Here is a 26,944-nt window from a genome sequence, read left to right as displayed (position 1 = left end):
CTAAAGAGTGTGTTGTTTAATTTCCACATATTTGTGAATTTTCCAATTTTCTTTCTCTTGTTGGTTTTTAATTTCATTCCATTGTTGTCAGAGAACATACTTTTATGATTTGAATCCTTTAATAATTCCTGGAACTTGCTTTATGTCCTAACATACTGTCTACCCTGGAGAGTGTTCCATGTGCACTTGAGAAGAATGTACATTCTGCTGTTGTGGATGGAGTATTCTACAGACGTCTCCGACAGGGTTACTTGGTTTGTAGTGTTGTTCAAGTCTTCCATCTACTTGTTCTTCTATCTAAATGTTCTATCCATCATTGAAAGTGGGGTATTCCAGTCTCCAACTATTATTATTGAATCGTCTGTTTTGCCCTTCAATTCTGTTTTTGCTTCATGTATGTTGAGGCTCTGTTGCTAGGTGTATGTATGTTTATAACTATTACATCTTCTTGTTCTATCATTATACAGTGTCCTTTCCTTTCTCTGGTATCAATTTTTGTCTTAAAATCTATTTTCTCTGATATCAGTATAGCCATGTCAGCTCTCTGATACTGTTTGCATGATATATCTCTTTCCACCCTTTCACTTTCAACCTGTGTCTCTGAATCTAAAGTGAGTGTCTTCTAAACAGTATATCAAGGGTTTTTTAATACATTCTGCCAATCTCTCTAGTTAATTGGAAAGTTTAATCCATTTACATTTGATATAATCACTGATAAGGTAGGATTTACATCTTATATTTTTATATTTATTTTTTATATGTCATATCTTTTTTGCTTCTCAATTCCTCCATTACTGACTCATTTAGCGCTAAATACATATTTCCTAGTGTACAATTTCTAGTGTCATTTCTTTTACTATATATTTTTGAATTATCTTCTTTGTTGTTTCCCTGAAGATTAATATTAACATCTTAATTTATAACAATTTCGTTTGGATTGATACCAAGCTAATTTCAATAGTATTAAAAAAAAAACCCTATTGTTCCTACATAGTTCTTTACATCCCTTGATGCTGTTATTCTCACAAATTACAGCTCTATATCTAGCAAAACTATTCTTCAAAAACAAGATTTTAAAAACCAGAAGTTATCACTAGTAGAACTGCCCTATGGTCCTTCAGGCTGAAATGAAAGGACTCTAGACAGTAGCTTGACTTCACAAGAAATAAAGAGCACTCTCATAAAGGTAACTACATAGTTAAATGCAAAAGGCCATATTAATGTATTTTTTGGTAATTGTTTTTTTTCTCTTATTTAAAAAACAACTAAATAAAGCAGTAATTCTAAATCTGTGTTGATGGGCACACATTAGCATTTGCATGTGTCATCCCACTGCCTTCTGGAATCCATGGTTTCTGATGAGAAGTTGGCTGTCAATCCTATTAAGCACCCTTGTGACTCATCACTTTTCTCTTGATTTCGATATTCTCTTTTTGTCTTTAGAAAGTTTGCTTATGGTACGGAGGGAGGATCTCTGAGTTTATCCGAACTGGAGCTCACTGACCTGCTTGAGTGCGTAGACTTTTTTTTAAATCAAATTTGGGAAGTTTTTTTACCATTATTTCTTCAACTATTTTTCCTGCCTCATACTCCCTTCTCCTTCTGGGACTCCCATTATGTGTGTTGGCTTGATGGTGTCCCACAAGTCTCTGTAGGTTTTTTTTTTTTCATTCCCTTTTTTCTGTTTCTTGGACTAAATGATCTCAACTGACCTATGTTCAACCAACTCAAATCTACTGTTAAGCCCCTCTAGTGAATTTCATTTTTCAGTTACTATACTTTTAAACTCCCAAATCTCTGTATGTTTCCTTTTATAATTTCTGTCTCTTCACTGATATGCTGTATTTGGTAAGACATCATTCTCATATTTTCCTTTAGTTCTTTCCAAGTGAGGTCTTTTGGTGGGGAGGGGGAAGCAGCAGAGAGATCACAACAAACAGCTACAATTCTTGCAAGTCAGGTCCATGCTGCTACCTCCAGTACTGAGAATGCAGACTTTTTTCAAGGCTAGCACTGAGCTGGGAAGTAGAGGATAAAACCAGGTCAAGTTAAAATGCTACAAAGCTTGCTGTTCTTACCAAGATTCAAGATTTTTCTTTCTTGTGCAGTCCTCAGGTTGCTTCAAGCCTTTGGTTAATTTCCAGAGCTCTTAAAAAGTTGACTCTGATGATTTTCTTTGCCAGGTTTTTTGTTTGTTTGTTTGTTTGTTTGTTTTTTGTTGTTTTTTGTTTTTTTTTTTTGGTGGCTTCTATGGAGTGGCTTATTTTCAGATGTCCTTCCTCTGCCATTTTTGCTGATATCCTCCTTGCCTCTCTTGAACCCACTCCAGTGAGGCTTCTTCTCTAGTGTGTCACTGAAATACTCATTGAAGTCAGCAGTGACCTCCTTGTTGCCAAACCCAGGGATCAATTCCCAGTCCTTTTCTTCTCTCATCTGTCAGCCAGTTTGGACACAACTGCTCACCCCCTGGTGCTCTACCCCTATGGCTTCCAGGACTTCACCTGCTCCCTCTTGGCCCCTTGTGCTGCTCCCCTGCCCCCCCATCCTAACTATTGCTCTCTTGAGGTCCAGAGCCCTGCTTTTTATCTGCACCCATTGGGATGAAGTCTCCTAGCTCCACAATTAAACATCTGGCCCTGGTCCTTCTCCTGAGCCGTAGATCCCAGGGCCTGTCCCACCCATCAGCAAGCTCCTAAATATCTCAGACTCCATGGTCCTCCTCTTCTCAACTGATGGGGACTCCATCCTTCCAGAATCTCAGACCAAACCCTTAGGGATAACTATTTCCACAGCTCATAACCCATTCATCAACCAATCAAGTTAGCTCCACCTCAAAATATGTTCAGAATCCAACCCACCACCTCTACCTGCCCAAGCCACCCGAATTATTCCAACAACTTCCTCATGGCCTCTCCATTTCTCTCAGCATAGCAGCCAGTAGATCCTATTAGGTCATGAATCAGTTGTGCCCCACCTTCCAACAGCTCTGATTCCAGCATGAAAGGTAACGTCTTCCCATGCCCCCACAATGTGACCGGCACCACTCGGGACTCATTTCCTGCTCCCCCCCCCCCCCAGCTTGCTCCAACCACAGCAGTCTCTCTGTCCCCCCAACACCTCAGGCTCCCACTTACAGCTGTTCTTACCGCAAATTCCCCATGCTGTACCCCCAGACCCTGTGCTCAGTCCGCTCACTATCTCCTCAATGAGGCCCAACACACCATACCCCTTTTTACAGCCATCCCCCCAGAACCCCCGATCCCTAACGCTGTTTCGTTTTCTTCATCAGCACTTATTGCTTGATGTGCTGCACAAAATATACAGTGATTCATGTGACACATTTGCCTCCTGTCGCCATTACTGTGAGCGATCTGCCCAAAGCTGTCCTCAGTCTTGAACCCCCATACCTGCCATGCGAGAGGAGCTCCACATGTTTGCTGAAGGAGTAAACTAAGAGTGAATGAGTTTCTAGCTGTGAGTCTGTGACTCCGTATGCAAGTGTGGGCAGTGTGGCTGTGCAGGAAGGACACCTGGTGGAAGCACAGGTGAGGGCACAGACGGGAATGCAGGTGAGGGGTGTCTGTGGTCCCAGGCCTGGGAGATGTAAGCACGGGCGACATCCGGTCACCGCCTCCCTGCCCCCATCCACAGAAGCGGATGCAGCAGATCATGGCTCACTGCTTCCAGGCTGTCAAGTCCAAGCTCCAATGCAAGCTGGGCTACTTCGACCTCATTGGCTGTGACTTCTTGATCGACGAAAACTTCAAGGTACTGCCGCGGTTTCCCAGGGTGAATGGGACTTGGTAGGCAGGTGGAAGGAGGCAGGGGCTGTCTGTGTACACCCTGACCACCCAGGCAAGCCGGTGGGGTGGAGTCTACAGTCAGACTCCCCCACCCGCTGCCAAGATCCTGAAGTGGGGCAGCCCTCAAGGCCAGACCCTCAGACCCTCAGAGTCTTAGCTCCTTGGAAAATAGGAGGAGTGGGGCCACAGAAAAGAAGTGACGGGCCAGGATCACAAGACTAAAGGGGACCAGGGCTTCAGCCTCCTGTTGGCCAAGCGTTGGTGGGGAGGGACGCTAACCAGGGGTGCCTGCAGGTGTGGCTGCTGGAGATGAACTCCAACCCCGCCCTGCACACCAACTGTGAAGTCCTGAAGGAGGTGATCCCGGGCGTGGTCACGGAAACCCTGGGTGAGGCCCCCGCGCAGCCCGCAGAGCCCTCGAACCGGCTCCTCGCGGCTTGCCCCGCCTCGGATGCGCCACCCCACCCGCCCCCCAAATTCAGAAGCCCGCGCCCAGCTCTCGAACCTCCGGAGGGCCTGCGTGGAAACCTCACGCCCCACAGAAAAAAGGCGTCCGCGCCGAGCCTCCCGACACACCTCATCCCCGCCTGGGTCCCGTCCCTCACCACCCACCCCCTCCCCCCGCGCCGGCACGACCTCAGCCCTGCCACCGCGAGGTCGGGTCAGGGGACCCTGAGCCCGCGCCCCTCTCCCCTGTCTCCCCCAGACCTGGCGCTCGAGACCTTCCAGAAGAGCCTGCGCGGCCAGAAGATGCTGCCTCTGCTGTCCCAGCGCCACTTCGTGCTCCTGCACGACGGCGAGGCCGACCTCTGGCCGCGCCCCGGGGGCTCCCGAGGCGCCCTGCGCCCGCCGCCCCCGCTCCGCGCCGCCCCGCGGCCAGGCGCGCGCACGCCCGCACCACCCCGGGGACCCGGCGGCGCGCACGCGCGGCCCCGACCCCCGGGCCGCGGCCCCGACGGCAGCACCCAGAGCCGGGAGCCCGGGGCCGAGCGGCCGCGAGAGGGAGCGGGGGGCCCGGCGCGGGAGCCGTCCCCCGGGCTGGCGGAGGAGGAGCGCAAGAACGCGGGCCATCGCGGCTCCTAGCGGGCGGGCCAGCGGCGCCCTCTGGGACCTATAAAGGCTACTTTGTTACCAACGGCCCGTGCTGCGGGTCAGGTGGCCCCAGGCCTCCCCGACGCTCGCCCCCCAAGGCGCTCTCATGGGGGCTTCTCTGCCGCATTTCTGGGCCCTGTGCTTGGAGGCCGAGGGTGGAGGGATGCGGGGGTGTTGTCCTACTGGAAGGGGGATGAGCTCCCCACAGCCTCCTGCTCTGCCCTGGGGGCGGGGGGGGGGGGGGGGGGGGTGCTGCCTCTGTCGCGGGGAAGTCCGCAGGTCCAGGGCTCCTCCACATCACCCTGTGTCCCTCACAGACCAGGACTTTCCCGAAGTCCCACAACCCGCATGAGCCCTACTGCCTGGCTCTGTGATCGCCAGGAAAGGATCCGGATCCCCAGGCAAAGGAGGGCTTGCTCAAAGCCGAGATCGTTCCACAGAGGCGGCCCCAAGGGGGCCTGCCCAGGCACAGCTCCTTTCTGGGCCAAGAAGGTACCCGGGCTCTGCCCTCTCCACCACCTCCACGGGCCCTAACTTCCCTGCAGGCCTGGAGCTGCAGAGGCCCAGAGGACAAGGTCGTGGGGGAGGGGGCACAGCCATGGCAGGACAGCCCTGAAGGACGTGCTGAGCCGGCACTGGCCCTACCCCGGCCAGTCCATGAATGGCCTCAGGTGTTCCCCTTCCCCATGGACCCAGACCTCAGGTTGGGGGCGGGCTGGCGGGGGGGGGGGGGGGGGGGGGGGGGGGAGGGGGTATTCAGGGCCTCTGATGTGTCCAAGCCCCCTACGACCACCGAGTGTCCAGGTCCAGCCATAATCCCCTCTCCACCCCCGTCCCCAGCCACTCGCACCCTCTCCAGTCCAGATCTCAGGGTCGGGGCAGCCCCACCCCGGCTTGCACACCTCCTCGCTGCTCCCTCTCACGCACCCTGCCCTCACCTCTCCATGGTTACCACCAAGTCCCAAAGGCCCCCCTCCTGACCCGCGGGGTCAGGGACCGCTGGAACCCATTCTCGCCTCTGCATTGGCGTGCTGGTGGGACCTGGGGTCAACCGGGGTCTGCGGGCCAGCCTCCGCTCCCTCCCGAGGAGGGCGCGTCCATTCCCAGGGAAGGGAAGCTGCAGAACCACTAGAGGGCGCTGTGCACCGCTGTGTCTCAGGCCAGGGAGCTGACAAAAGCCAGCCGGGTCTGGCCAGTCACAGCCCACCCACCGCACCCCTGCTCTCCCAATGCACCCTGCCGCACCCCCTCATCTTGCTGCTGTGCCCTGGATTACAGGGTCCTCAGACAAAAGTCAAGAAGCACACACTTGTCCCCATGTGCCTGGGGTCCAGGAACCCTAACTCCCCCTCCCAGCTTGTCTGATGGTCACGCTGTGAGGGGCCAAGCTCAGCCTACTGCCTGCTGTGGCCCCAAGGCCGGGAGGCAAGAAAACCTGCCTCTGTGTGGGGGTGGGAGTGCAGTGGCCTCCTGGGTGCGCTGAGTACACCCAGGTCTTTGGGGTCAGGGCCATGTCCCCTGCTAGCCTCCAGGCCACTACACGGCACAGCCATGTCACTGCAGAGTCCCTTCCTGATACCCCCTGGGGCCTCTGTGCCTCATGTCCCAGCTCACAGGCCTCTCCCACCCCTTCCTTGCATGAATGGCATCCGCCCTGCAAGCCCACAGGTCCTCTGCCCCCCCCATCGTGCCGTGGTTCTCCGTGTGGCCCGACAGTGCTATCCCAGAGCATTCCCACGCTCCTCAGCCGCCACACTGGGGCTGCCTCGCTTGCCAGCATGGCATTCAGAGTGACCTGAGGCCTCCGTGACATGCTTGCTTCCCTGGCCCTGAGTGGGGGCAAAGTGAAGGGAAGTGCACATTGGCAGAATGGCCTGCCCTGGGTGGACCGAGCCCCCTCCTCGGGCTTCCCCAAAGGCCCGACCCCCTGCTGCTCTGGGGTCCCTGGCACCCCCACAAGAGCCCAAATGTCAATAAAGAGACTTTCTCAAGAACCCCTGCTATTTGTTCATCCCCCAGGAGTGACGGCCGTGCTCCGCCCCCCATCTGGACCTTCCCCTGGCCCCAGCCAGCTCACGTTGGGCCCCGAAGTGCCCTTGCCAGCCCGAACTATATGGGCCGCCAGGGAGAGGGAGGCCTGAGCATCTGGAGGTCCCAGGTGCATCCGAATATTCAAAGCACGTGATGGGCAGCAGGCACTAGAGGGGCCCAGACCCCTGCAGAGGCTTGAGGGGCTGGCCTCAGCAGCATGGAAGGGACAGCGTACCCAGTGCCTGGGGCAGGGCTGCCCCACCATGGCTGGAGTCTGTAATTCAAGGTGAATATGGGCTCCTAAAAGCTGAGTGTCTATCTCTCCCCCACCCTGCCGTCCCCTATGCCTCCACCTTCCCCCACACTCACTCCCTCCGTCTCCCTCTCTGCGCCTCCAGGGATGAGTCCTGGGGCCCTGCCGGTGGGTGTGGAACCCCCACCACCCCTGCATCCTCCACCGGCTGAGCACCTTCCGTCAGCCGTGTGTCTATTTCAGCCAAAGATCCCATGGAGCCCCAAAGACTCAGCCCCCCCGTACGCCCCCCAAGCCCATCCCCCGTGCCCGCATATACCCCCCAAGCCTGTCTCCGTGCAATGTGCGTCTGGGAAAAGGGTCTGGAGCAGCCCTGGCCTGAATCAGCACCTCTGTTCCCAAAGCTTCCTGGAAACATGACGCATGAGTGTGGAAGTGGCCATCTCTCCACTTCGGCCACAGGGCCACAGGGGTAGCCCCTCCAGGACCCAGTCCTTTTCTGACCTCGAACTCAACCCCACTGGAGGCAGCATGGCTTGCTCCCAAATGCTCAGGAAACCACGGCTGGGGGAGGGGGGAGGGAGAGCGATGGCCCCAGGTCCCGGTCAAAGCTCCTGAGTGGGCGTACCTGGCACCGGGGACCTTATCTTCTCAACAGGTGCACATCCCAGCGACTGGGGGCAGCCAGGGACCCCCTGCCTCTGGATAGCTCCCTGCAGCTGCCCGAGGGCCGAGGCTGAGAGGGGCCAGTGTCCAGTTCCATCTCAGATGTGCCCCCACCCCTCTGTCTAGCTGAGTCCAGATCTTAGTAAAGGGCGAGGCAGGGGCCTTTTCCAGCAAGGGGAGGGGAGGGGACCAGGTAGGGAGCTGCTGTGGCCGGAAGCACTTCTGGGAACCAAGGGCGGCCTGCAGGCCCTTATCTGAGGTTGGAGAGACAATGTGGACTGCTACCCCAGGGGGAGGAGCTGCGGTTTTCCGGAACAGCTGGAGAGCTGCTCCTGTGGGTGGGGGTTTCCAGGGGAAGCAGAGAGGGGCCTGGAGCAGAGCCTCATAGTGGGGTTTCTCTCAGGGCTTGGTGGCCCAGAAGATCAGGCGATCTGACAGGCTCTGCTGGTGGGCGCATTCCTGTCCCCATCCCAGGAAGCTGGGCTGAGTGGGAGGGGGACAGGAGCCTGTCACCAGCCCCTTAGCTCAGCAGCAGCCCCCCACCCCTTTCCCCACGCTGCCCTGGGCACTTCCCCTCCCCCACTGCCCATCCACAGTTCCACCCCTAGAACTTGGATTTGCCCAGTCCTCTCCTACCTAAGCCCCCCGATGGTGGCTGCTGCACACCTATGCCCCGGGGTCTCTGCCTGCCCGTCCAGCCCCTGTGCCCCCAAGGCCCTGCACGGAACCTTTCACCAAAGAGTTGTCCTGTAAGCCGCAGAGACGGAGCCCTTCCGTATGCCCACTTCCTGCTCTGTCTTCTGAGCTGGGGTGTCTCAGGGCCAAGCGAGGCTTGCTGATTGGTCATGGGGTTCTGGGGGCTCTAAGGAGGGAGGGGGGCAGGAGCGGACAGATGGATCTGGGGTGAGAGACGGGGGGTATCTGTGCGAGGGGCAGTGGGGGGGGTGGAGACAAGGGGGCAAATCCAGCACCCACAGCGTTCCTCTGGGCCCCCCCAAAGCCCCAAGGTCTTCGGGGCCAGACCCCTCCTGCCCAGCCCCCAGGCCAGGCCTCACGCTCCCACCCTCTTGTGCTGCTGCTTGAATCCGGCACCCTCCCCATACTCCGCCTGGGCCTCGGAATCTCCCACCCTGCTCTGTGCCGCCCCCATGCTGACGTTGGGGCGCTGTTGCCTCACACAGTGGGGGGGCCCCCACTCGGAGTTTCCATGCTGAGTCAGCGACCAGAGAGGCCCCTCAGAGCCTGTCAGTCAGGAAGGTCCATGACTGCAGACGACCTGAGTCCCCCCCCCCCCCCCCCCACCCTCACGGGAGGGAACAGCTGAGCCGGGGCTGGGGAACCCTTTGCCCCAGGGCAGCCTGAACCAGCACCTCGGGAGGGTCTAGGACAGCCGTGAGCACCCCATGTACCCCACCTGTGGGGACGGGGCAGTCAGGTGACCCAAGTGACAAGAGCAAGCCCAGAGGAGAGCTAGCTTCCCGAAGCAGGGTGGGTGAGAGTTTGGCAGGGCAGGAGGCCTGGCTTGGAGACAGAACCGGAGGGGGGTGAGGGTGGGGGTGGCCAGCAGGTCCCAGAGAAGTCTGTAGAGGGCCTCCTGGGACACAGCCGACTTGGCCAGCACCGTATCTCCCGCTGTCCCCTGACATCTGGCCAGTGCCCCTGCATTCTCTCACTTATTAGCTAATTCACCTGGATCCTCACCTGGACTGGGGCTCCGGGGGAGTGCCCGGGGTCTGGGAGCCAGCAGGCACGGAGAGCATGAGTGTTTCCCATGTGAGTAAATCACGAAGGACTTGTCCACGCCCCTCCTTCCACGGGGAGGAGTGGGCTTCGCCATGCTGCGGCGCAGCGGGGTGGGGGTGATGCCCCCGGGCGCGATCCGTGCAGATCTCTCCACCACCTTCTCGCCGTGAGCTGGGTGCACCCGGCCCACTGCCCATCGAGTCTGAGTGGGGGTGAGGGCACTCTCCTGGGCAGCATGCAGGTAGGAAGGGGGTGTCAGGGAGCTGGAGCCCTGGGACTACGGGCAGGTGGCCGAATGCGCTGGCACCTGAAGGCGCTGCTGCCGAGACCAGCCTCCACTGGCCCGCCTGCCGCACCCTGGACAGTTGTGCCAAGGAACCCTTATCAGCCTCGCCCGGCAGCTCCTGCCAGGAGGCCCGGAGAAGGCTGCTCACCTCACTGGGTGGGGGCCTGGGACCACGCCCCGGAGGGAGAGGGATCTCAGCAGGTGGTAAAGGCAGGCCGCAGGGCTTGGAGACCGGGAGGGGGCCAAAGGCAGGCCACTCCAGGACTGCCCTCCCAACCAGGAGGTGTGGGTGTAGAAACTGACCCCGCCCTGGACTCGGGCCGGAATGACAGAGACAGGCACCCCACAGAAGCCAGCAGGCTGTGTGACCGGCCCAGCGTCTGGAGCAGCAGTGGCCCAGAGACTGGACACAGAACCCAGCTGTCCCAAAGTGCCAGGCTGACTACCAGGGGAGGGGTTTTGGACAGGGCAGCAAAGAGGCACAGAGGGCAAGTGTCCATCATGGTGCCCCTCCTCCGGGAAGCCTTCCAAGTCCCACGGCCCCTGCTAAGTGCTCGTGCCTGGGACTGGAATGGCCCCACTCCCAGCCCTGCCTACGCTGGAAGGCGACTGAGGGTACTGGTAGGGGAGGCCTCGTCTCCCTGTCCCCCCATCCCCGATCACGTCCACTCAGGTCACTGGACAAGTGTTTATTGAGCACTGCCTGTAGCTAGGTCCTGCACTGGGCATGGCCTCCTGTCCTGGGAGCCAGGGGCCCAGAGACCCCACCCCAACAGGGCCAGCAAGGGAGGGAGGGAGGCAGACGTGGCTGTGTCTGTATCTCCCATGGGGTCTGGCCACGGCTGCTGCCTCTTCTGCATGGTCTGGGGGACCGGTCACTGTCACCACGCACACCCACTTCCGCCATCGAGGGGAGCAGGGCCGGGCCCGGAGCTGGGGTCCCACGGCAGGGTGCAGAGCTCTTGCTCCCGAGAGTCAGCCCCGGGCAGCCTCCCGGGAAGGTCTGGCTCTGGGTCCGCTGTGGCAGAGGACAGCCAGGCCTCACACCCACAGGTCCCTCAGCTGGCCCTTGTCCTCGGACAGCTGCTCCCCGCGCTCCTCCTCGGGGAACTGGCAGCTGCAGGCGTCTTCGGCTGGCGGCCGTGCCTCCAGCAGCAGCTGGGTCTCTGCAGAGGGACTTCGGTCAACGGGCAAGCCAAGGGCCCACCTCTCCCTCCCGAGGGCACAACCGACCTGGGGGCCACATGCGCTGCCTCCTCAGCTGCCAGATGTGCAGGCCAAGCTGGGCTGCAGTCAGGACCAGGATGCAGGCGGCCACGGTGAGGAGGACGATGGTCAGGGGGTCGTGCGGCTCAGTGGGCAGCGGCCCCAGGCTACATACGGCATTGTGTGTTTTGTTCCCAGAGAACATGGTGGGAAGCCCAAACTGGGAGCAGCTGGGACACACGGACACAGAGCCCTCAGTCAGCCCTTGGCCACCAGAGCAGCCCCTCTGCCTGGCCGCTGTCCTCTGAGTGTGGGGGGGGTCACCATACCAGGAAGGACCGGAGATGCCCCTCCCTCAGGGACTTCCCAGCCACCTGAAGGTCCCACCAGCACTCACTCTGACCAGGGTTTGCAGCGGCCCTCACGGCCCCCAGAGAAGGTCCCTGTGGCACAGTCAACACACTCAAAGCCGAAATTGAAATTCCCTGCAGACAGACAGACAGACAGCCGGGGTTTGCTGGGGTAGATGCGATGGGACCCATCTGGGGCCACAGCAGAATGACCCACACACTCCTTATCCATTGGACAGAGGCCTCTGAGGCCTACAAGACTAGGACCTGGCATAAATCAACGCCCACGTGTGCCCCATTCCAGGCATCTGTCGGGGAGGCAGACTTGGGGCACCCCAAGGCTGTGACCCTGAGCTGAGTGGAGGTCCCCGGGGCAATCTGGGAGAGGAGACTGTGTGGTGCTTGGCCAGAGGGGAGGGGAAGGGCCCGCCCACTGGAGGCTGGTGGGGGGCAGGGGGTTGGAAGCAGAGACCAAGCAAAACCCAGGAGGGACCTTGTGCCGGGTCCAGTAGCCTGGAGGGCGAGAGGCCAGTGAGGGTCCCAGAGAAAGGAGGTGAGGCTCCCGCCCCAGTTGGCCCTGGACCCTGCCCTACCCAACTCACAACGCCCCAGGCCCCAAGAGGATCTGAGCTGCTCCCTCCAGGAAAAGGGTTGACCCCCAGGCAGGGCAACAGGGGGCAGGCCAAGCACATGCTCAGGGGAGGTGTGGGACTGGGGCATAGTCAGAGCCAGGGCCCGAGGGCCAGACAGGCCCTGGACACCCCCACCCCACCCACATCCTCTCTGAAGAGCACCCTCTCTCTGGACGAAGAAACCCGGGCTGTGACGGGGAAGGACACCCCCCACCCCTCCCCGGAGCCGCGTGCGTGCTTGGGGCTCATATCTGGGCTGCGCCAGTGAGCAGCGGAGCGGCCCCACCCACCCAGGCTTTGCAGGACCGGAGACGCCGGTGCCTGCCTGCCCAGAGGACACGTCTGTACCCTCCACACACGTGTGTTCCTTCTACACCCACACGCCACTTGTGCACAGCTGCTCCCGTGAGCTGTGGCTCGGCCCTGCTCAAACCCCCTGACCTGCTCCGGCCACAGTTGCTGGGACTTACCACGTGGCTGCGCCTCCTGGCCGGGCGGGCAGGGGTGGTGTTTGCAGGTGTCACACTGGGGGTCTCCACAGTGGAACTCCGGCTGGACGCATGTGCAGTCCCCCTCAGGACAAACCTCCTCAGCTGAGCGAGAGAGAGGCCAGCCCTCTTAGCAGCTGGGCCAAGCGCCTCCCTCCCCAGGACTGCCCCCAGGCCCCGCAGGGGGAACCCTTAGGCAGCCCCGGAGGGCAGAGGGCACCTGTCTGGGAGCCAGGACCCCAGTTGGGTCCAGCTGTCTACCTCCTTCCTAGGCACCCAGCTCCCCCACCCGAGTGACTTGGCTGTGTCCCCCACTGCCCTGAGGCTGCTCTTGCCCAGGGTGACTGTGACTTGGCAGGAGAACAGAACATGTCCCTGCAGGACAAGGAAGTCATCTGGGGGACCTACGCCCCCTCCTCTTTCCATCCTGCACGGGCCCCAGCTGCCATAGCCCTTGAGGCAGGCTGCCTGTCCCTGCCTGCCACACTGAGACGCGGGACCCTCGGACTCCCCTTCTCAACCCCCAAGATCTACCAGGGTGATACTCTGGGGGTGTTTTCCCTGCAATATTTGTCCCCAGACTGCCACCTTCCACTTGCCCCTCACCCATACAGGTAGGTCTGGGGCAGAACAGTGCTGCAATCCTGACCTGGGCAGAAAGCGGCCAGGGCGATGGGCAGGGGCTCACTGTCCACGCAGTAGGAGCTGGGACAGCCTTCCTCCCCCTTGGGACCCAAGACGCCCCTTGAGGAAGGCTCTCCCGCCCATAGCCCCGGACTCCGCCTTTGGGCCACTGGCCTGAGCTGAGCTCCTCTCCGCCACACGCCCCCTCACCCATTCCCCTGGGACCGAGGGCTCTGGACCCGGAAGGGGTGCCCACCGCCCCTCCCAGGCCGAGGCTGAGCACAGGGAGGGGGCGCGGCGCGGCCGCCTTCCGAGACGAGACGGGCTCCCCGCGCCTTACCCGCGGAGCACAGGCGACAGCAGCGCGCGTCCGTCCCGGCTCCTCGCAGCAGGCGGCCGGGGCCGCAGCTCGGACCCGAGGGGCGCTCGCCCAGGCCGAGCGCGCAGAGCAGCGCCACGCCGCACAGGGCCACGCGCGCGCCCCTGGCCCCCATGGCCCCCGCCGCCCCACCGAGCTGCGGGATTTTAGGGGATGCGCCCCGCCACGCCCCCATCCGGACACGCCCAGACCCCGCCCGCGGCCCCCGGGCATCGGCCGCGATGCAGGGAGGGCACAGAAACGGTGCCCACCAGGACCGCCCCGACCCCTGGCAACTCAGAATTCCACGGGCGAGCGGAGCACAGCGGATGGGAGGGGGCGGAGTGTCAAACTACTCCGTGCGACCCCAGTGGTGGCCGCGCGTCATTACAGCTTTGCCCAAACCACAGATCACAGCAGCGAGCGACCCTTTGTAGACCAGGCACCCTGGGAGACCATGCCGTGTCCCTGGCGGCCAGAGATGGCCCCGGGGGGGGGGGGGGGGGGGGGCGATGGGGGGTGCCGGGGCTCGTGGGAATCTCTGCAGCTGTGCCTCAGTTTTCTGTGAACCTGAAACTGCTCTAAGTAATAATTTTTTTTTTAATGTTTTTTATTTTATTTTTGCGACAGAGAGAGACAGAGCATGAGCAGGGGAGGGACAGAGAGAGAGGGAGACACAGAATCGGAGGCAGGCTCCAGGCTCTGAGCTGTCAGCACAGAGCCCGATGCGGGGCTTGAACCCACAGACTGTGAGATCATGACCTGAGCCGAAGTCGGATGCTTAACCGACTGAGCCACCCAGGCGCCCCAAGTAATAATTTTTTTAAGTCAACTGGGCCCAGCTCTATCTCAAGGAGGTGGAGAACCCAACCTCACAGGGCGGGGCTGGGGACCTCCAGGAGACTCAGGCTCAGCGGTGACCTTGGGGGTTCCTAAGTGTTCATGCCCTTTGGCCCAGGAATTCCTACCCAGAAACTGAATATGCTGCCAAATGTGTGAGTGCTGAGGGGGGCATGGAACCCAGCCTACACCCCCAACTATGTCTGGGGTAGGACCGGAGGGGGGAAAGTCAGAAATGTTTGCTGTTCAGGGGCACCTGGGTGGCTCGGTTGGTTGAGGGCCGCCTTTTATTTCGGCTCAGGTCACGATCTCACGCCGTGCAGTGTGGAGCCGGCTTGGGATCCTCTCTCTCCCGCTATCTCCGACCCTCCCCGCTCCAATAAATAAATAAACATTTAAAAACATGTTTTCTATTCAAAACCTGCAGTCTGTCAGGTCTGTAGGGAGAGATGTAGGCAGGAAGGGTGGGTGCCAGATGCAGGTGGCACAGGTAGACTGGTGCAGGGACCACCCCCCCCCCCAGAAGGGTGGTCTGGCCAGGGACTGCTCCCTCTCTGTGCCCCCTCCACACCTGGCCTCGTCCCCTACCCTGGATCCAACTTCCTCAGGAGGGCTCTGTGGGCTTTTAAAGATCACATCCTCAGGGCGCCTGGGTGGCTCAGTAGGTTGGGCATCAGACTTCAACTCAGGTGATGATCTCGAGGTTTGTGAGTTCAACCTCCGCGTCGGGCTCTGTGCTGACAGCTCAGAGCCTGGAGCCTGCTTCGGATTCTGCGTCTCCCTCTCTCTCTGTTCCTCCCCGCCTCTCAAAAATAAACATAAAACAATTTTTTTAATAAAATAAAAAATAAAGATCTCCTCCAACCACCAGAGAGTGTAGGATGAAGTCCCTTGGCATCCGGGCCCCAGAGACCTACCAGCTCACCGGTCCTTAGCACAGAGCCCAATACCAAGAGGCCCCCCACTTTCCAGGGATCAGGACACCCACACACACACACTTTCTAGGGATCAAGACAAGACCCCTCACTTGGCCAAGAAGGTCTGACTGGGCTCCAGATGCACACGGTGTCATCTTACAACACACACACACACACACGCGCGCACACACATGCACACACATACGCACACACATGCACACACGCACAGACACACACACACCTGGACCCTGGACTGCTGCTGTGCGGACATCTTGTTCATGGCTTAGAGCCCCCAGGGAAGCCCCCTCACACCTCCCCACCCAAGGACCTCTTTGGATCTTGGGAGAGGTTGCTGGCAAGGAGAGGTCTGGGCACGGATTGAGCCTCCGGTCACTTGAAGTGCTGGGTCAGAGGTGGCCTGCTCAGGTCACAGCTCTAACTGCTGGGCCCATTCGTATCCAGACCTCTCCAGACAAATCTGGTCCTCCTGGAAGTGGGTGGAGGGGCAGCCCCTGACAGAGCTCTCGAACCACAGAGAACACAGCCTCCAGCTCACTGTCCCTTGTCTCTCTGAGCCTCGGCTTCCCCGTGTGGCACAGAGGGGTTCTGGGGCCCTGCCTCCTATTGTAAGCCCCCCTGGAAAGCTCAGCCGTGTTTCCCAGCCCTCCAGCTGAGTCTTGGCAGGGAAGCGGTGAAGACTTCTGAGAATTCTGGGGAGGGGGAATCGGGAATGTGCCCCACGGGCTGTAGGTGTGCTGATAGCTGTGACATAGGCCTTGGAGACCTGCACCTGCCACCTGGCCCGAGGGAAATGACGGGAATTAGCAACTTGTGACCCAACTGTTCAAGTCCCAGGATGCACAGCCCCTCCCCAGACGGTCAGACAGGGTCCTGCAGGGAAGGGAGGGGCTCCGGGCTGAAGTAAGGCCCACCCTCTCTAAGGAGCCCTGAGATCTCCGCTCAGCTCCTAGACGAGACGGGTCCAAGCGCTGGCCATTGCCGGACACCAGGTAAAGGTGCTCCAAGTACAGAATGGGGCAGTTCCTTCATCCACTGCTCATTTCAAAGACCTGAGGGGTCCCGTCTGTGGCAGCGCAGGGTCACCCCGTTTCCGCTAAGTGGCCCAGGCAAATACAGTGAACACCCACAAACTCTGTCGGCCTGTGCCATGCATCAGCTGGTCCTTCCGGAAGCAAGGGCAGAGAAACTTCTGGAAGCAGTTTATTGTGGGGGAGGGGTGAAGGTGGGCTGGGCAGGAGGAGCTCTGTGCAGAAAATGTCCACTGGAGGGGCCCGAGTGGGAGAAGAAGGATCTTCCGTGGTTACCAGCCACAGCAGCACAAAAATCAAAGGGCCTAGATTACATCATGCCCACGGAATGGTGGCTTATGAGCAAGCCCCCTCAAAAGGCACGAGTGACATCAGCAAAATGTCAGTGCCTGCGTCTGCTTTCTCGTTCCAGCCCCTCCGGAAGCCCCCACCCCCCACCCCTAGCCACAGGCTGCGTGGATGAGTAGAGTTTCTGTAACTGGGCAGTGCGGCGAGAGATGATCTTTATCTGCTCGTCTGCGTTTTCCAATCCTTTATGAGCAGCTCGCCACATTTCTGCACAATCACCTGTTCCAACCGACATGGTGACCCCTGTTCCTGTTAGCAGAGGGCCCTTTAAGGAGCCAGGCAGTAACCAGAAGGGGGTGGGTGGTGGTGGTGTGGAGATGGGAATCTCAAAGCCTGTACCTGTACCCACAGTGGGCCCGGATGTGGAGCCAGGTGGGGGCGTGGAGGAGGGGCCGCGTGGGAGAAGGAAGCTGGAGACACACCAGTCGCCGTGCTGAGCGTGTGCCTTTGGGGCTTGTGGGAGGTACCAGCTCAACACCCAGGCTCGGGGGTCAGGCAGGGCCTGGGGTAGATGGAGGCTGGGGTTTTTCAGCAGACGGGCAGGGGGTGAGGGGTCGGAGAGTGTGCTCAGGGTCAGTGTGGCAGCAAAGAAAAGCTGAGTCTGTCCACCTTCCCATCCGATGGCAGAGCTGGGGCAGCCAGGCAAGCGAAGGGCGTCCTGGGTGTGCGAAGGGGGGAAGAGCGGGGAGGTGTGGAGAGGAAGCCCTGGGCCCCAAGGATCTGGCCCCTCCACCAGCCCCACAGCACTTTTCCATAGCCTCCATGCTGTCCTGGGGACCCCTGATCCCCAAATCAATGGTGTGGATTTGCTGTCTGTTGGAGGGTACGGTTTACATTGGTTTGTTCCCTGCTGAGTCCCACGCCTGTGGGGACTCGGTGCTGATGAACAAGGGACGGCCCTGTCTCCCCTTGGCGGTGTTCGGGCCAGGGCGGGAGCACTAGGAGATTTGAAGACAGGCTGAACAGGCCTTTGGGGCGACCTTGGGGAGAAAGATGGCCCAGGAAACAAGGAGGGTTGGTGGCCAGAGCTGAGGCTCTGCCAAAACCAGGGCTCGGAGTCACCTGCTGGCTGCGGGATGCCCCGCAGCCATGAAGGACATTCGCTCTGTGGCCTGGCGCCCCAGCGGGAGGGCCCCATGGTCCTGGAAGGCACACTGAGGTCAGTGGGACTGTGCCGTCGATGGGCATTTGGACAGCCGGCCGCCGTGCAGTCCGCCCCGCCAGAAGCCTCTCGTTTCCCAAAGTGCTGCTGCGGGGACCCACTCGCAGGTCTGGCAGGGCAGGGGGTTTGAGAGGCCTCGAGAAAGAGCTCTCTCCTTCAGGGGAACGCATAAACCCGAAGGGTCGCTCTCAAAAGTCCCCTTGGGGACCAGGGCCTCAGGCCTCCTACTTGCTCCCATTAGCACCGGGGGGGCCTCGGGCCCACTCACCCAGGTTTAGGGTCTGGGGGGGAGCAGCTCCTGAATTCCCCCCACAAGCTGCTGGGTTGTCCAAACCCCACCCCCAGGACGCTCATTTAGGCCTCCACGTCCCACCACAGGTGCCGGGACGTGCCCAGAGAAGGATGAGGGCAGGGGTCCTGGGGTCTCTGAGCAGTCGGCTTGAGCCCCCTCTCCAGCCAGAGGTGGGCACAGCCCCAGCCCCCGCCCCCCCCCACCACACGTGTGCAGCCCCCAGACCACCAGTGCCCGGTCAGAGACCACATGTGCCAGTGTCGTTTATTGGGGGGGGGGGGCACCACCCTGGGCGGGGAGTATGCACAGCATACATAGCAGAGCCCTGGGTGTCAGCCCAGGAGCACCTAAAACGGCGCAGGGTGGCAGGGTGGGTGGTGGGAAGGTGGGATGTGGCGGCCCGTGCTTGGGGGCGCCCCACGGCCCCTCAATGTCTAGCAGACCCTCTGGGCCCCTGGCCTGGCCGCTCAGATCTTGGCCAGGGTGGAGTTGGCATCGGCATGCTCCTCTTGGATGGGGGTCCGGAAGCTATTTCCACCTGGGGAGGAGGAGAGGGGGGGAGGTGGGCAACGGCCCCACCCCCCTTCGGGAAGCCGTCTGGGCTGGGGACACACTGCGCACTCACCGGGGGGTAGCCGCCAGGCTCTGTGGTGCAGGAGCAGGGCCAGTGCGGCCGCCACCGGGGCAAGCAGGCCCAGGCCCAGGCCCAGGACAGCGGCCAGCTGGGGACCTGTGGGGAGGCGGGGCCTGCTGAGGTTGGGGCCACCAGAGGAAGCAGTCCACCCGCCCCAGGAGGACCCCGACGAGGGCAGAGGGCGTCTCTACCCCATCCTCCCCCAGCCCCCTTCTTTTTTGGACTGGGGGGAGGGCCCTGCTGGGGCAAGGCCAGGCCCCCTTACCCCTGGGGGGCTCTGCAGGGGGTGTGAAGGGCTCCTGTGAGGTCCTAGGCCAGGCTGTGGTGGGCTGGGTGGTAGGGGGCCGGACTGGGGGGCCCTGGGTCTCCCAAGGCGTGGTGGCTGGGGGGCTCCTGTCCTCACACACGGCATCTGAGCCTTGGCTGGCCGGCCGCAGCGTGCGCTTTCCCGCCAAGGTGCAGCTGAGAAGGGCAGGGGGTGCGGATCAGGCCATAGGTCTGTACCACCACCTCCCCTGCCTCCTGCCAGACCGACGGGATGGGCCCAGCACCGAGACAGGACCGGGGGATGTGGGGAGCAGCTGGGGACCCACACTGGATCACTGTGTGGGCCGCCAAAGACCTGCCCGGGCCCCTCACCCCCCCCCCCAGGGGGCCTCACACCCTGCAGGGTCTCCAAGGCCACTGCTCACACCCTCACTCCCCATTTCCCCTCCCTCTGCTCCCCACAGTCTCCTCCCAGCCGGCTCCAGCCCAGTCTTGCCCTCTCACACCACCAGCTTGTTCGTCTCTTCCTGCCCCCACCACGGAGCCCCCAGCTACAACTGACTGGTCTCATAAACTCCCAGGGCCTGGGAAAGAGTCTCACACACTCCTCGCTCCGGCCCAGCAGCCAGGCTGGTGGAGGAGGCTGGACCCGGGGCTGAGCGGGCAGGCAGGGGCCATGGTGGGGCCAGGGTCATGGGCCATGAGGAGCAGGAGTCATGAGGGGACCGGGCCATCTGTCAGGGCAGCAGGAGCCAGGAGCACCCCACCCCCAGCCGGCAGCTTCCTGCTCCCAGGCCTGGCCCCTTGATCCCCAGGCCCCCAGGACACTCACTTGGTCCAGGGCTTGCAAGCCTGGTCATCACCTGGGGAGAAATGTCCCGGTGGGCACGGGGCACAGTCTGCAACAAAGACAAGGACAATCTCAGTCCATCCCCTGCCACCTCAGGGACCTGGACGCTGCAGCCACCGGGGGCTGGTCCTGGAGGGCTAGGCGCTCACCTACCGTGCCCTCCGGAAGCTCCTCCCTGCCCACATCCACCCACTGGCCAGGACCCGGTGCCCCGCCCCACCCCCTTCTGGGCACCTGTCTGTCGGGGGAAAGGAACGTGGTGGCAGGACTGGGATGGGGGTACAGGGGAAGTGAGAGCGTGCGATATGGAAGACACGCTTCTTTTACGGCTCCTGAGGCCCCCCCCAGGCACGTGACCCTGGCCTCTCACACACGCACTGCCCCCCACCCCGCCCGGGGCTCACCGCACACACTGCCCCCCCACTCCGGGCTCACCGACTCCACGATCGTAACCGTCCTGGGGCTCAGTGCCCGGCCTGCAGCGGCAGACGGTGTCCTGCGTGGGTGTGCATCTCTGCTTGGGCTCGCTCCCACTTCCTGGGGGGGGGGGGGGTCAGGTGAGGCAGGCACGGCTGGCAGGGATGCAGAGAGGCCGGAGGACAGAAGCCGAGGGTCCCCGGACCAGCAGCCCCACACACAGCCCCCGGAGGCCATATTCCTCTGGCCCCTAGGGCATCCGGTGGCCACGGCAGCCTCCCTTCCCACCTTCCCTCAGGCCTGTACCAGGACCCTACGTGGCCCTTGGGATCCAGGTCTCGTCACCCCAAAGGCCACCTGGCAGGCACATGCTCCTCCCTGACTCCGCGTGGCCTCAGCCCCCCTGGGAGGAGGAAGGTTCTCCTTGGGGACCTCCGTGGTGTGGCAGCCCCACTGCGGCTTGGGGTTTGTTTCTGTGGCGCTGGGGGCCTCACGAGAGCCCTGGGCGGGGCGACGGGACGCAGGTGGGGGGCCAGGGGCCAGGGCCGGGGTGGCGCTCACTCCGGTTGCACTGTGTGCAGGGCTTGCAAGGCTCGTAGTTCACGGCCTCGTTGTAGAAGCCGGACGCGCACTGGAGGCACTTGGTGTCCCGGTCACTGCTGCAGCGACTCTCCATCCCATAACCTGCAGGACGAGGAGGGTGGACTCGACCCGCCCAGCCTCTGGCCCGGCCACTGTCCCGAGTCCCCTAGTCCGTGACACCTGTGTCCCAGGACCCCATCTGCACATCCCCGTGTCCCAGGCCCCCGTGTTTCTATCTCCCTCTCCCCATTCCTCACCCCATGTCTCCCATCCCCATGTCCCTTGTCCCCATGTCCCTGTCCCCCTCTCCCCGTGCCTCCATCCCTGTGGCCCTTGTCCCCTTGTCCCCATGTCCCTGTGTCCCTTTCCCCCTTCCCGATCCCCATGCCTCCATCCCTATGGCCCTTGTCCCCTTGTCCCCATGTCCCTGTGTCCCTTTCCCCCTCCCCGATCCCCATGCCTCCATCCCTATGGCCCTTGTCCCCTTGTCCCCATGTCCCTGTCCCCCTTCTCCCCTCCCCGATCCCCATGCCTCCATCCCTATGGCCCTTGTCCCCTTGTCCCCATGTCCCTGTGTCCCTTTCCCCGTGTCTCCATCCCTGTGGCCCTTGTCCCCTTGTCCCCATGTCCCTGTGTCCCTTTCCCCCTTCCCGATCCCCATGCCTCCATCCCTATGGCCCTTGTCCCCTTGTCCCCATGTCCCTGTCCCCCTTTCCCCCTCCCCGATCCCCATGCCTCCATCCCTATGGCCCTTGTCCCCTTGTCCCCATGTCCCTGTGCCCCTTTCCCCGTGTCTCCATCCCTATGGCCCTTGTCCCCTTGTCCCCATGTCCCTGTGTCCCTTTCCCCCTTCCCGATCCCCATGCCTCCATCCCTATGGCCCTTGTCCCCTTGTCCCCATGTCAATGTCCCCCTTCTCCCCTCCCCGATCCCCATGCCTCCATCCCTATGGCCCTTGTCCCCTTGTCCCCATGTCCGTGTGTCCCTTTCCCCCTCCCCGATCCCCATGCCTCCATCCCTATGGCCCTTGTCCCCATGTCCCTGTCCCCCTTTCCCCCTCCCCGATCCCCGTGTCTCCATCCCTATGGTCCTTGTCCCCTTGTCCCCATGTCCCTGTCCCTCTCTCCCCGTGCCTCCATCCCTATGGCCCTTGTCCCCTTGTCCCCATGTCCCTGTGTCCCTTTCCCCGTGTCTCCATCCCTATGGCCCTTGTCCCCTTGTCCCCATGTCCCTGTGCCCCTTTCCCCCTCCCCGATCCCCATGCCTCCATCCCTATGGCCCTTGTCCCCTTGTCCCCATGTCCCTGTCCCCCTTTCCCCCTCCCCGATCCCCATGTCTCCATCCCTATGGCCCTTGTCCCCTTGTCCCCATGTCCCTGTGTCCCTTTCCCCCTCCCCGATCCCCATGCCTCCATCCCTATGGCCCTTGTCCCCTTGTCCCCATGTCCCTGTCCCCCTTCCCCCCCTCCCCGATCCCCATGCCTCCATCCCTATGGCCCTTGTCCCCTTGTCCCCATGTCCCTGTCCCCCTTTCCCCGTGTCTCCATCCCTATGGCCCTTGTCCCCTTGTCCCCATGTCCCTGTCCCCCTTTCCCCCTCCCCGATCCCCATGCCTCCATCCCTATGGCCCTTGTCCCCATGTCCCTGTGTCCCTTTCCCTGTGTCTTCATCCCTATGGCCCTTGTCCCCTTGTCCCCATGTCCCTGTGTCCCTTTCCCCGTGTCTCCATCCCTATGGCCCTTGCCCCTTGTCCCCATGTCCCTGTCCCCCTTTCCCCCCTCCCCGATCCCCATGCCTCCATCCCTATGGCCCTTGTCCCCTTGTCCCCATGTCCCTGTGTCCCTTTCCCCGTGTCTCCATCCCTATGGCCCTTGTCCCCTTGTCCCCATGTCCCTGTGTCCCTTTCCCCGTGTCTCCATCCCTATGGCCCTTGTCCCCTTGTCCCCATGTCCCTGTGTCCCTTTCCCCCTTCCCGATCCCCATGCCTCCATCCCTATGGCCCTTGTCCCCTTGTCCCCATGTCCCTGTCCCCCTTTCCCCCTCCCCGATCCCCATGCCTCCATCCCTATGGCCCTTGTCCCCTTGTCCCCATGTCCCTGTGCCCCTTTCCCCCTCCCCGATCCCCATGCCTCCATCCCTATGGCCCTTGTCCCCTTGTCCCCATGTCCCTGTCCCCCTTTCCCCCTCCCCGATCCCCATGTCTCCATCCCTATGGCCCTTGTCCCCTTGTCCCCATGTCCCTGTGTCCCTTTCCCCCTCCCCGATCCCCATGCCTCCATCCCTATGGCCCTTGTCCCCTTGTCCCCATGTCCCCGTGTCCCTTTCCCCGTGTCTCCATCCCTATGGCCCTTGTCCCCTTGTCCCCACGTCCCTGTCCCCCTTTCCCCCTCCCCGATCCCCGTGTCTCCATCCCTATGGCCCTTGTCCCCTTGTCCCCACGTCCCTGTCCCCCTTTCCCCCTCCCCGATCCCCGTGCCTCCATCCCCATGTCCCTTGTCCCCATGTCCCCATGTCCCAGGTCTCCATGTCCCCTCTCCCCATGTACCTCATCCCCATGCCCCCACAGGCATCCCTCCCCAGTTCTGTGGCCAGACCACTCACCTGGTGGGCACTCGCTACAGCACCTGCCGTCTTTGGGGTAGGTGTTCCCGACACAGTGGAGCGCGGCCGCGGTGCCCAGCACAAGCCCCAGGAGCTGGACAGCTGAGTGAGGTGCCCTGGGCCGCTGAGCCCCCACAGCCACCCTCATCTCTGCCCGGTGCAGGAGTCTGGGGTTTTTCCTTGCAGGATGTGGCTATAAGGGCTGCGGGGGAGGGGTGGGGAGGGAGGGAGGAGGAGGGGACCAGGAGGAAGGAGGCCCAGGAAGGGCTGGCGACCCCTGACCCGGGCTGGTGGCAGGAAGGCAGCCTGTCTGGGATGTGGGCTTCTCTTCTGCCCCGGGGCCCGGTCCCCATCCCCTCAACAACACCTACTAACCTCAGGCTCAGCCAGCTGGCAGCTGGGCACCAGCCCAGACCCCTCCTGCAGCATGCAGACAGACCCCGGGGCCAAAGTGCGGCCCCACAGCCCCCTGGCCCCTGCCAGGCCCATCCGGTCTACACCCACCCCCGCCCCCCGACACGGGACCCCTCTGGCTCCCATCTCACCAGGGAAGCGGGGCACCCTGGATGCCTTCCTGCCCTGCTCTGCCCACTCACGCCACTTGGAGGAGGGTTGGTCTCAGAACCCCTCCAAAGCCCGCTCCTTCTGGGCACCCACTCTCCCTGTACAGGGCAGGGTCGGCCCCTCCGGGGGGACAGGCGGCTGGCTATTCCTACCCCCCCACACACACACCACACAAAAGGCCACGTTCACGCCAGTCTTCATCCCCTCAGCAAAAGGGTGCACAGAGGACACGGGTGAACTGAGGCAGCACACTGGGTCGGGAGACAGGCCCTTCACCATCTGGACCCGTGACTGGGCACCAGCTCAGGGGGAAGAAAAGGAGTGCTCCCGCCTCCAGAGCACGGTCCCTGGCACAAGTGCCCAGAACTAGCTCAGAGCAAGCGTGCACACGTGGGAGCACGTGGGAGAGCGTGTGCAGGTGTGGAGCAGTGTGGCAAGCAGGCAGGTGCGGACGCAGGGGGGTGCTGGTGTGGGAGAGTGTGCGTGAGGCTGAGCATGTCTGAACACCGCAAGTGTCAGGGACTGAACTGTGTCCCCACGTGCTGAAGCCAACCCCCAACGTGGCAGTGTTTGGAGATGGGGCCTCTAAGGGGGTGGTTAGGGCTAGACGGGGTCAGAGGGCTGGGCCCTGACCCCACAGGACCGTGGTCCTTTTGGGAGAGACCCCAGGAGAGTCTCTTCCCACCTTGAGGGAGGGAGGGTCTCTTTGCCTGGCGAGGACAAAGGAGAAGGCGGCATCTGCCACCAAGGAGAGAGGCCTCAGGAGAGAGCAGCCCTGCCCACACTTGACCGGGGCCCCAGGACTGCCGTTTAAGCTGCCCCACGCATGGTGCTGTGTTCGGACGGCCCCACGGACCAAACGCCTGCAGATGCATCCTGGGGGCAGTGTGCCCAAGAGCACGTGTGAACCTGTGTCCGTGCGCGGGCACATGTGTGTGTCACCGGCCTCACGTGCCGGGACGTGTGTGAACACCCAGGTACTTCTTTGGGGTGGGGGTGGGGAGTCCTGTGAAAACAAACCATCAGCACCCATTTCGACTCCCCGGCCGGGCAGAGGCCAGCAGGACTCTGTGTGCCGTCTGCCGGCGGGGCCAACTCTGCCTCCCCACGAACTTTAGAGGCCACGTCAGGCTCTCCCCACCCTGCCCCACACCCACCCTGGGCTTAGGGTGCCCCCACAGCACCAAGGCAGCAGTAAAGACTGGAACGACCCAGTGTGCTCCTACGGAGCGCGTGGCGCCCTCAGACACAGATCTGGGTGGATCCAGGGCAGGCGGGGAAGGCCCGTGTGCAGGAACTCTGTGGTGGGTCAAGGGGGAAGGACACAGGCACACGCATGTGCGCACACCAGACGAACGTGTGCATACGTGTGCATTTTCTCTTACACCCCTCGAGGAAGGGGACGCTCTACTGTGTCATTTTTGTACCTTTCAAATCACAACCGTGAGATGAAATTAACCATTCAACAGTTACTTTAAAAAGTTTCAGGCAGGGGGCCTCCCTTGGGGATGGGACGAGAGCGGGGTAGGAGCTGGAAATCCCCCTCCCCGAGAAAAACAGGTAAGGAAGCTGAGCTCCCCCGGCCCGTCTGTGGGAAATTCCTCCTGGGCAAGGCTGCCAGGGAGGCGGCCACGGCCCACAGCGGCCGGGGCGGAGGCAGAGGCAGCTCTCCCAGCGGGCAGGGGGCCACTCAGGGTCAGCCTTCGCCACGCCTGCCAAGTGAGACGGGGTCCACACAGGGAAGGGGATCAGGGCGTCCAGACGGCCGGGTGTGCGTGCGTGTGCATGCGCGTTTGTGTGTGTGTGTGCGTGCACGCCGTCTCCCACAGGTGGTGAGAAAAACCTTTTCTTAAGTTGACAAAAACAAACCAGAGCCTCTGAGGTTGAGGGAACAACCCGGGGGTCTGGTGGGCAGCACTCCCCTCTCCGGCGGCGCCGGCCTCCACCGCCTGAGGCCCTGCACACCTGGCCCATGTATCCGCATCGGTCCACAGCGGCCCGTGGAGCACAGACAACTAACTGTATGTCACCCGCTCGATCCACCGCCATCCTGTGGGCCCAGCCGACCCCCCCCCCCCCCAGCTCAGCCCACACCTCCAAGTGTCACACACCTGCTTGCTGCTGATGCACCCACGTGGGCCTGGCCACCATGGGGACCCCTCCCACCACGCACTCTCGTCCCTTCTGAAGTCTTTCCTCTTGTTTGCCTAGAAACCAGCCCAGGTGTCACCGCGCCCTTGTTCCTCTGCAGCGGCCCCGCTCCCACGCTTTTCGGAAGCGGGTCCCTGTGGCAAGGGTGGACCCACTGGCTGGGCGAGCTGTCCGCTGAGGAGCCACGGACCACAGCGCAGGGCTCCTGAGAGGATGGCCAGCAGGGAGGGGGTGGGGGGAGCAGAGACCGGAGGTGGCAGCTGAGAGGCATGTGGGGTCAGGGACTGCGAAACCCTCACAGTTCAATGCCCTCCGTCCCCAACGCCAGTCAAGCACGGGGCAGAGCTGACCCCCAGAAAGGACTGGGACAGCATGTGTGAGAAATGCAGGTCTGGTGGAACCTCAGCCAACATCGCTGTCCTGTCCCCAGGCCCTGACCACCGGCTCAGGGAGACTCCAGGCCCCCACAACCAGCCGGGCTGGGGGCTCTGAGGCCAGTCTCGGTGGACTCCTGAGTTCTCCCCACCCCCCACCCTGGTCCCTCCCCTAAGGGCTTGTTCTCAGATCTTCCCTTTCTACCAGGAACTCCGGTTCCCTTGCCCCCCCCCCCCCCGGCCCCTCCCAGGGGGTCTCACCCAGGCCCAGGCTTCAGGCTCCTGACTTTAAATCTGTAGCCCACACCCTCGGCTTCCTGCGAAAGCCATCTCCCACGAGCTCCCAGAGGTCCCCGTTGTCGGTA

At 61.5% G+C, this 26,944-nt stretch overlaps 3 protein-coding genes across 10 annotated transcripts in view; 1 reads left to right on the top strand and 2 right to left on the bottom strand.

Annotated features, from left to right (window-relative positions):
- Nucleotides 1-6,889, top strand: part of TTLL10 (tubulin tyrosine ligase like 10) — a 30,075-nt gene extending 23,186 nt beyond the window's left edge. For 6 of the 8 annotated variants that reach the window (XM_078452563.2, XM_060625079.3, XM_060625078.3 and 3 more), the window contains 3 exons: nucleotides 3,652-3,768; nucleotides 4,098-4,191; nucleotides 4,510-6,889. In XM_078452563.2, the coding sequence (XP_078308689.1) occupies nucleotides 3,652-3,768; nucleotides 4,098-4,191; nucleotides 4,510-4,886 (588 nt within the window). In that variant the 3' untranslated portion in view covers nucleotides 4,887-6,889. Of the gene's footprint in view, nucleotides 1-3,289; nucleotides 3,544-3,651; nucleotides 3,769-4,097; nucleotides 4,192-4,509 lie in introns of those variants that run through there. The other 2 variants (XM_060625083.2, XM_060625084.2) reach the window with 2 other exon arrangements.
- A 3,659-nt stretch (nucleotides 6,890-10,548) lies between these two features.
- Nucleotides 10,549-13,835, bottom strand: TNFRSF18 (TNF receptor superfamily member 18). The gene is made up of 5 exons (XM_060625127.2): nucleotides 13,515-13,835; nucleotides 12,533-12,655; nucleotides 11,478-11,565; nucleotides 11,108-11,310; nucleotides 10,549-11,040 (listed from the first exon to the last, which is right to left on the bottom strand). The coding sequence occupies exons 1-5, from the start codon at nucleotides 13,726-13,728 to the stop codon at nucleotides 10,916-10,918; spliced, it is 753 nt and encodes a 250-aa protein (XP_060481110.2). The 5' UTR covers nucleotides 13,729-13,835; the 3' UTR covers nucleotides 10,549-10,915.
- A 4,562-nt stretch (nucleotides 13,836-18,397) lies between these two features.
- On the bottom strand, nucleotides 18,398-26,753 carry TNFRSF4 (TNF receptor superfamily member 4). Its single transcript, XM_060626044.3, has 7 exons — nucleotides 23,491-26,753; nucleotides 20,870-20,992; nucleotides 20,327-20,428; nucleotides 19,874-19,940; nucleotides 19,040-19,236; nucleotides 18,766-18,870; nucleotides 18,398-18,678 (listed from the first exon to the last, which is right to left on the bottom strand). Exons 1-7 carry the CDS (start codon nucleotides 23,636-23,638, stop codon nucleotides 18,608-18,610), a joined length of 813 nt encoding a protein of 270 aa, XP_060482027.2. The 5' UTR covers nucleotides 23,639-26,753; the 3' UTR covers nucleotides 18,398-18,607.
- Between the last annotated feature and the right edge of the window lie 191 nt (nucleotides 26,754-26,944).

The sequence above is a fragment of the Panthera onca genome, chromosome C1, assembly GCF_046562875.1.
Source record: "Panthera onca isolate mPanOnc1 chromosome C1, mPanOnc1 haplotype 2, whole genome shotgun sequence".
Classification (NCBI taxonomy): domain Eukaryota; kingdom Metazoa; phylum Chordata; class Mammalia; order Carnivora; family Felidae; genus Panthera; species Panthera onca.
The sequence above is the reverse complement of the archived record's forward strand: the minus strand, read 5'-3'. Positions and strand labels throughout refer to the sequence as shown.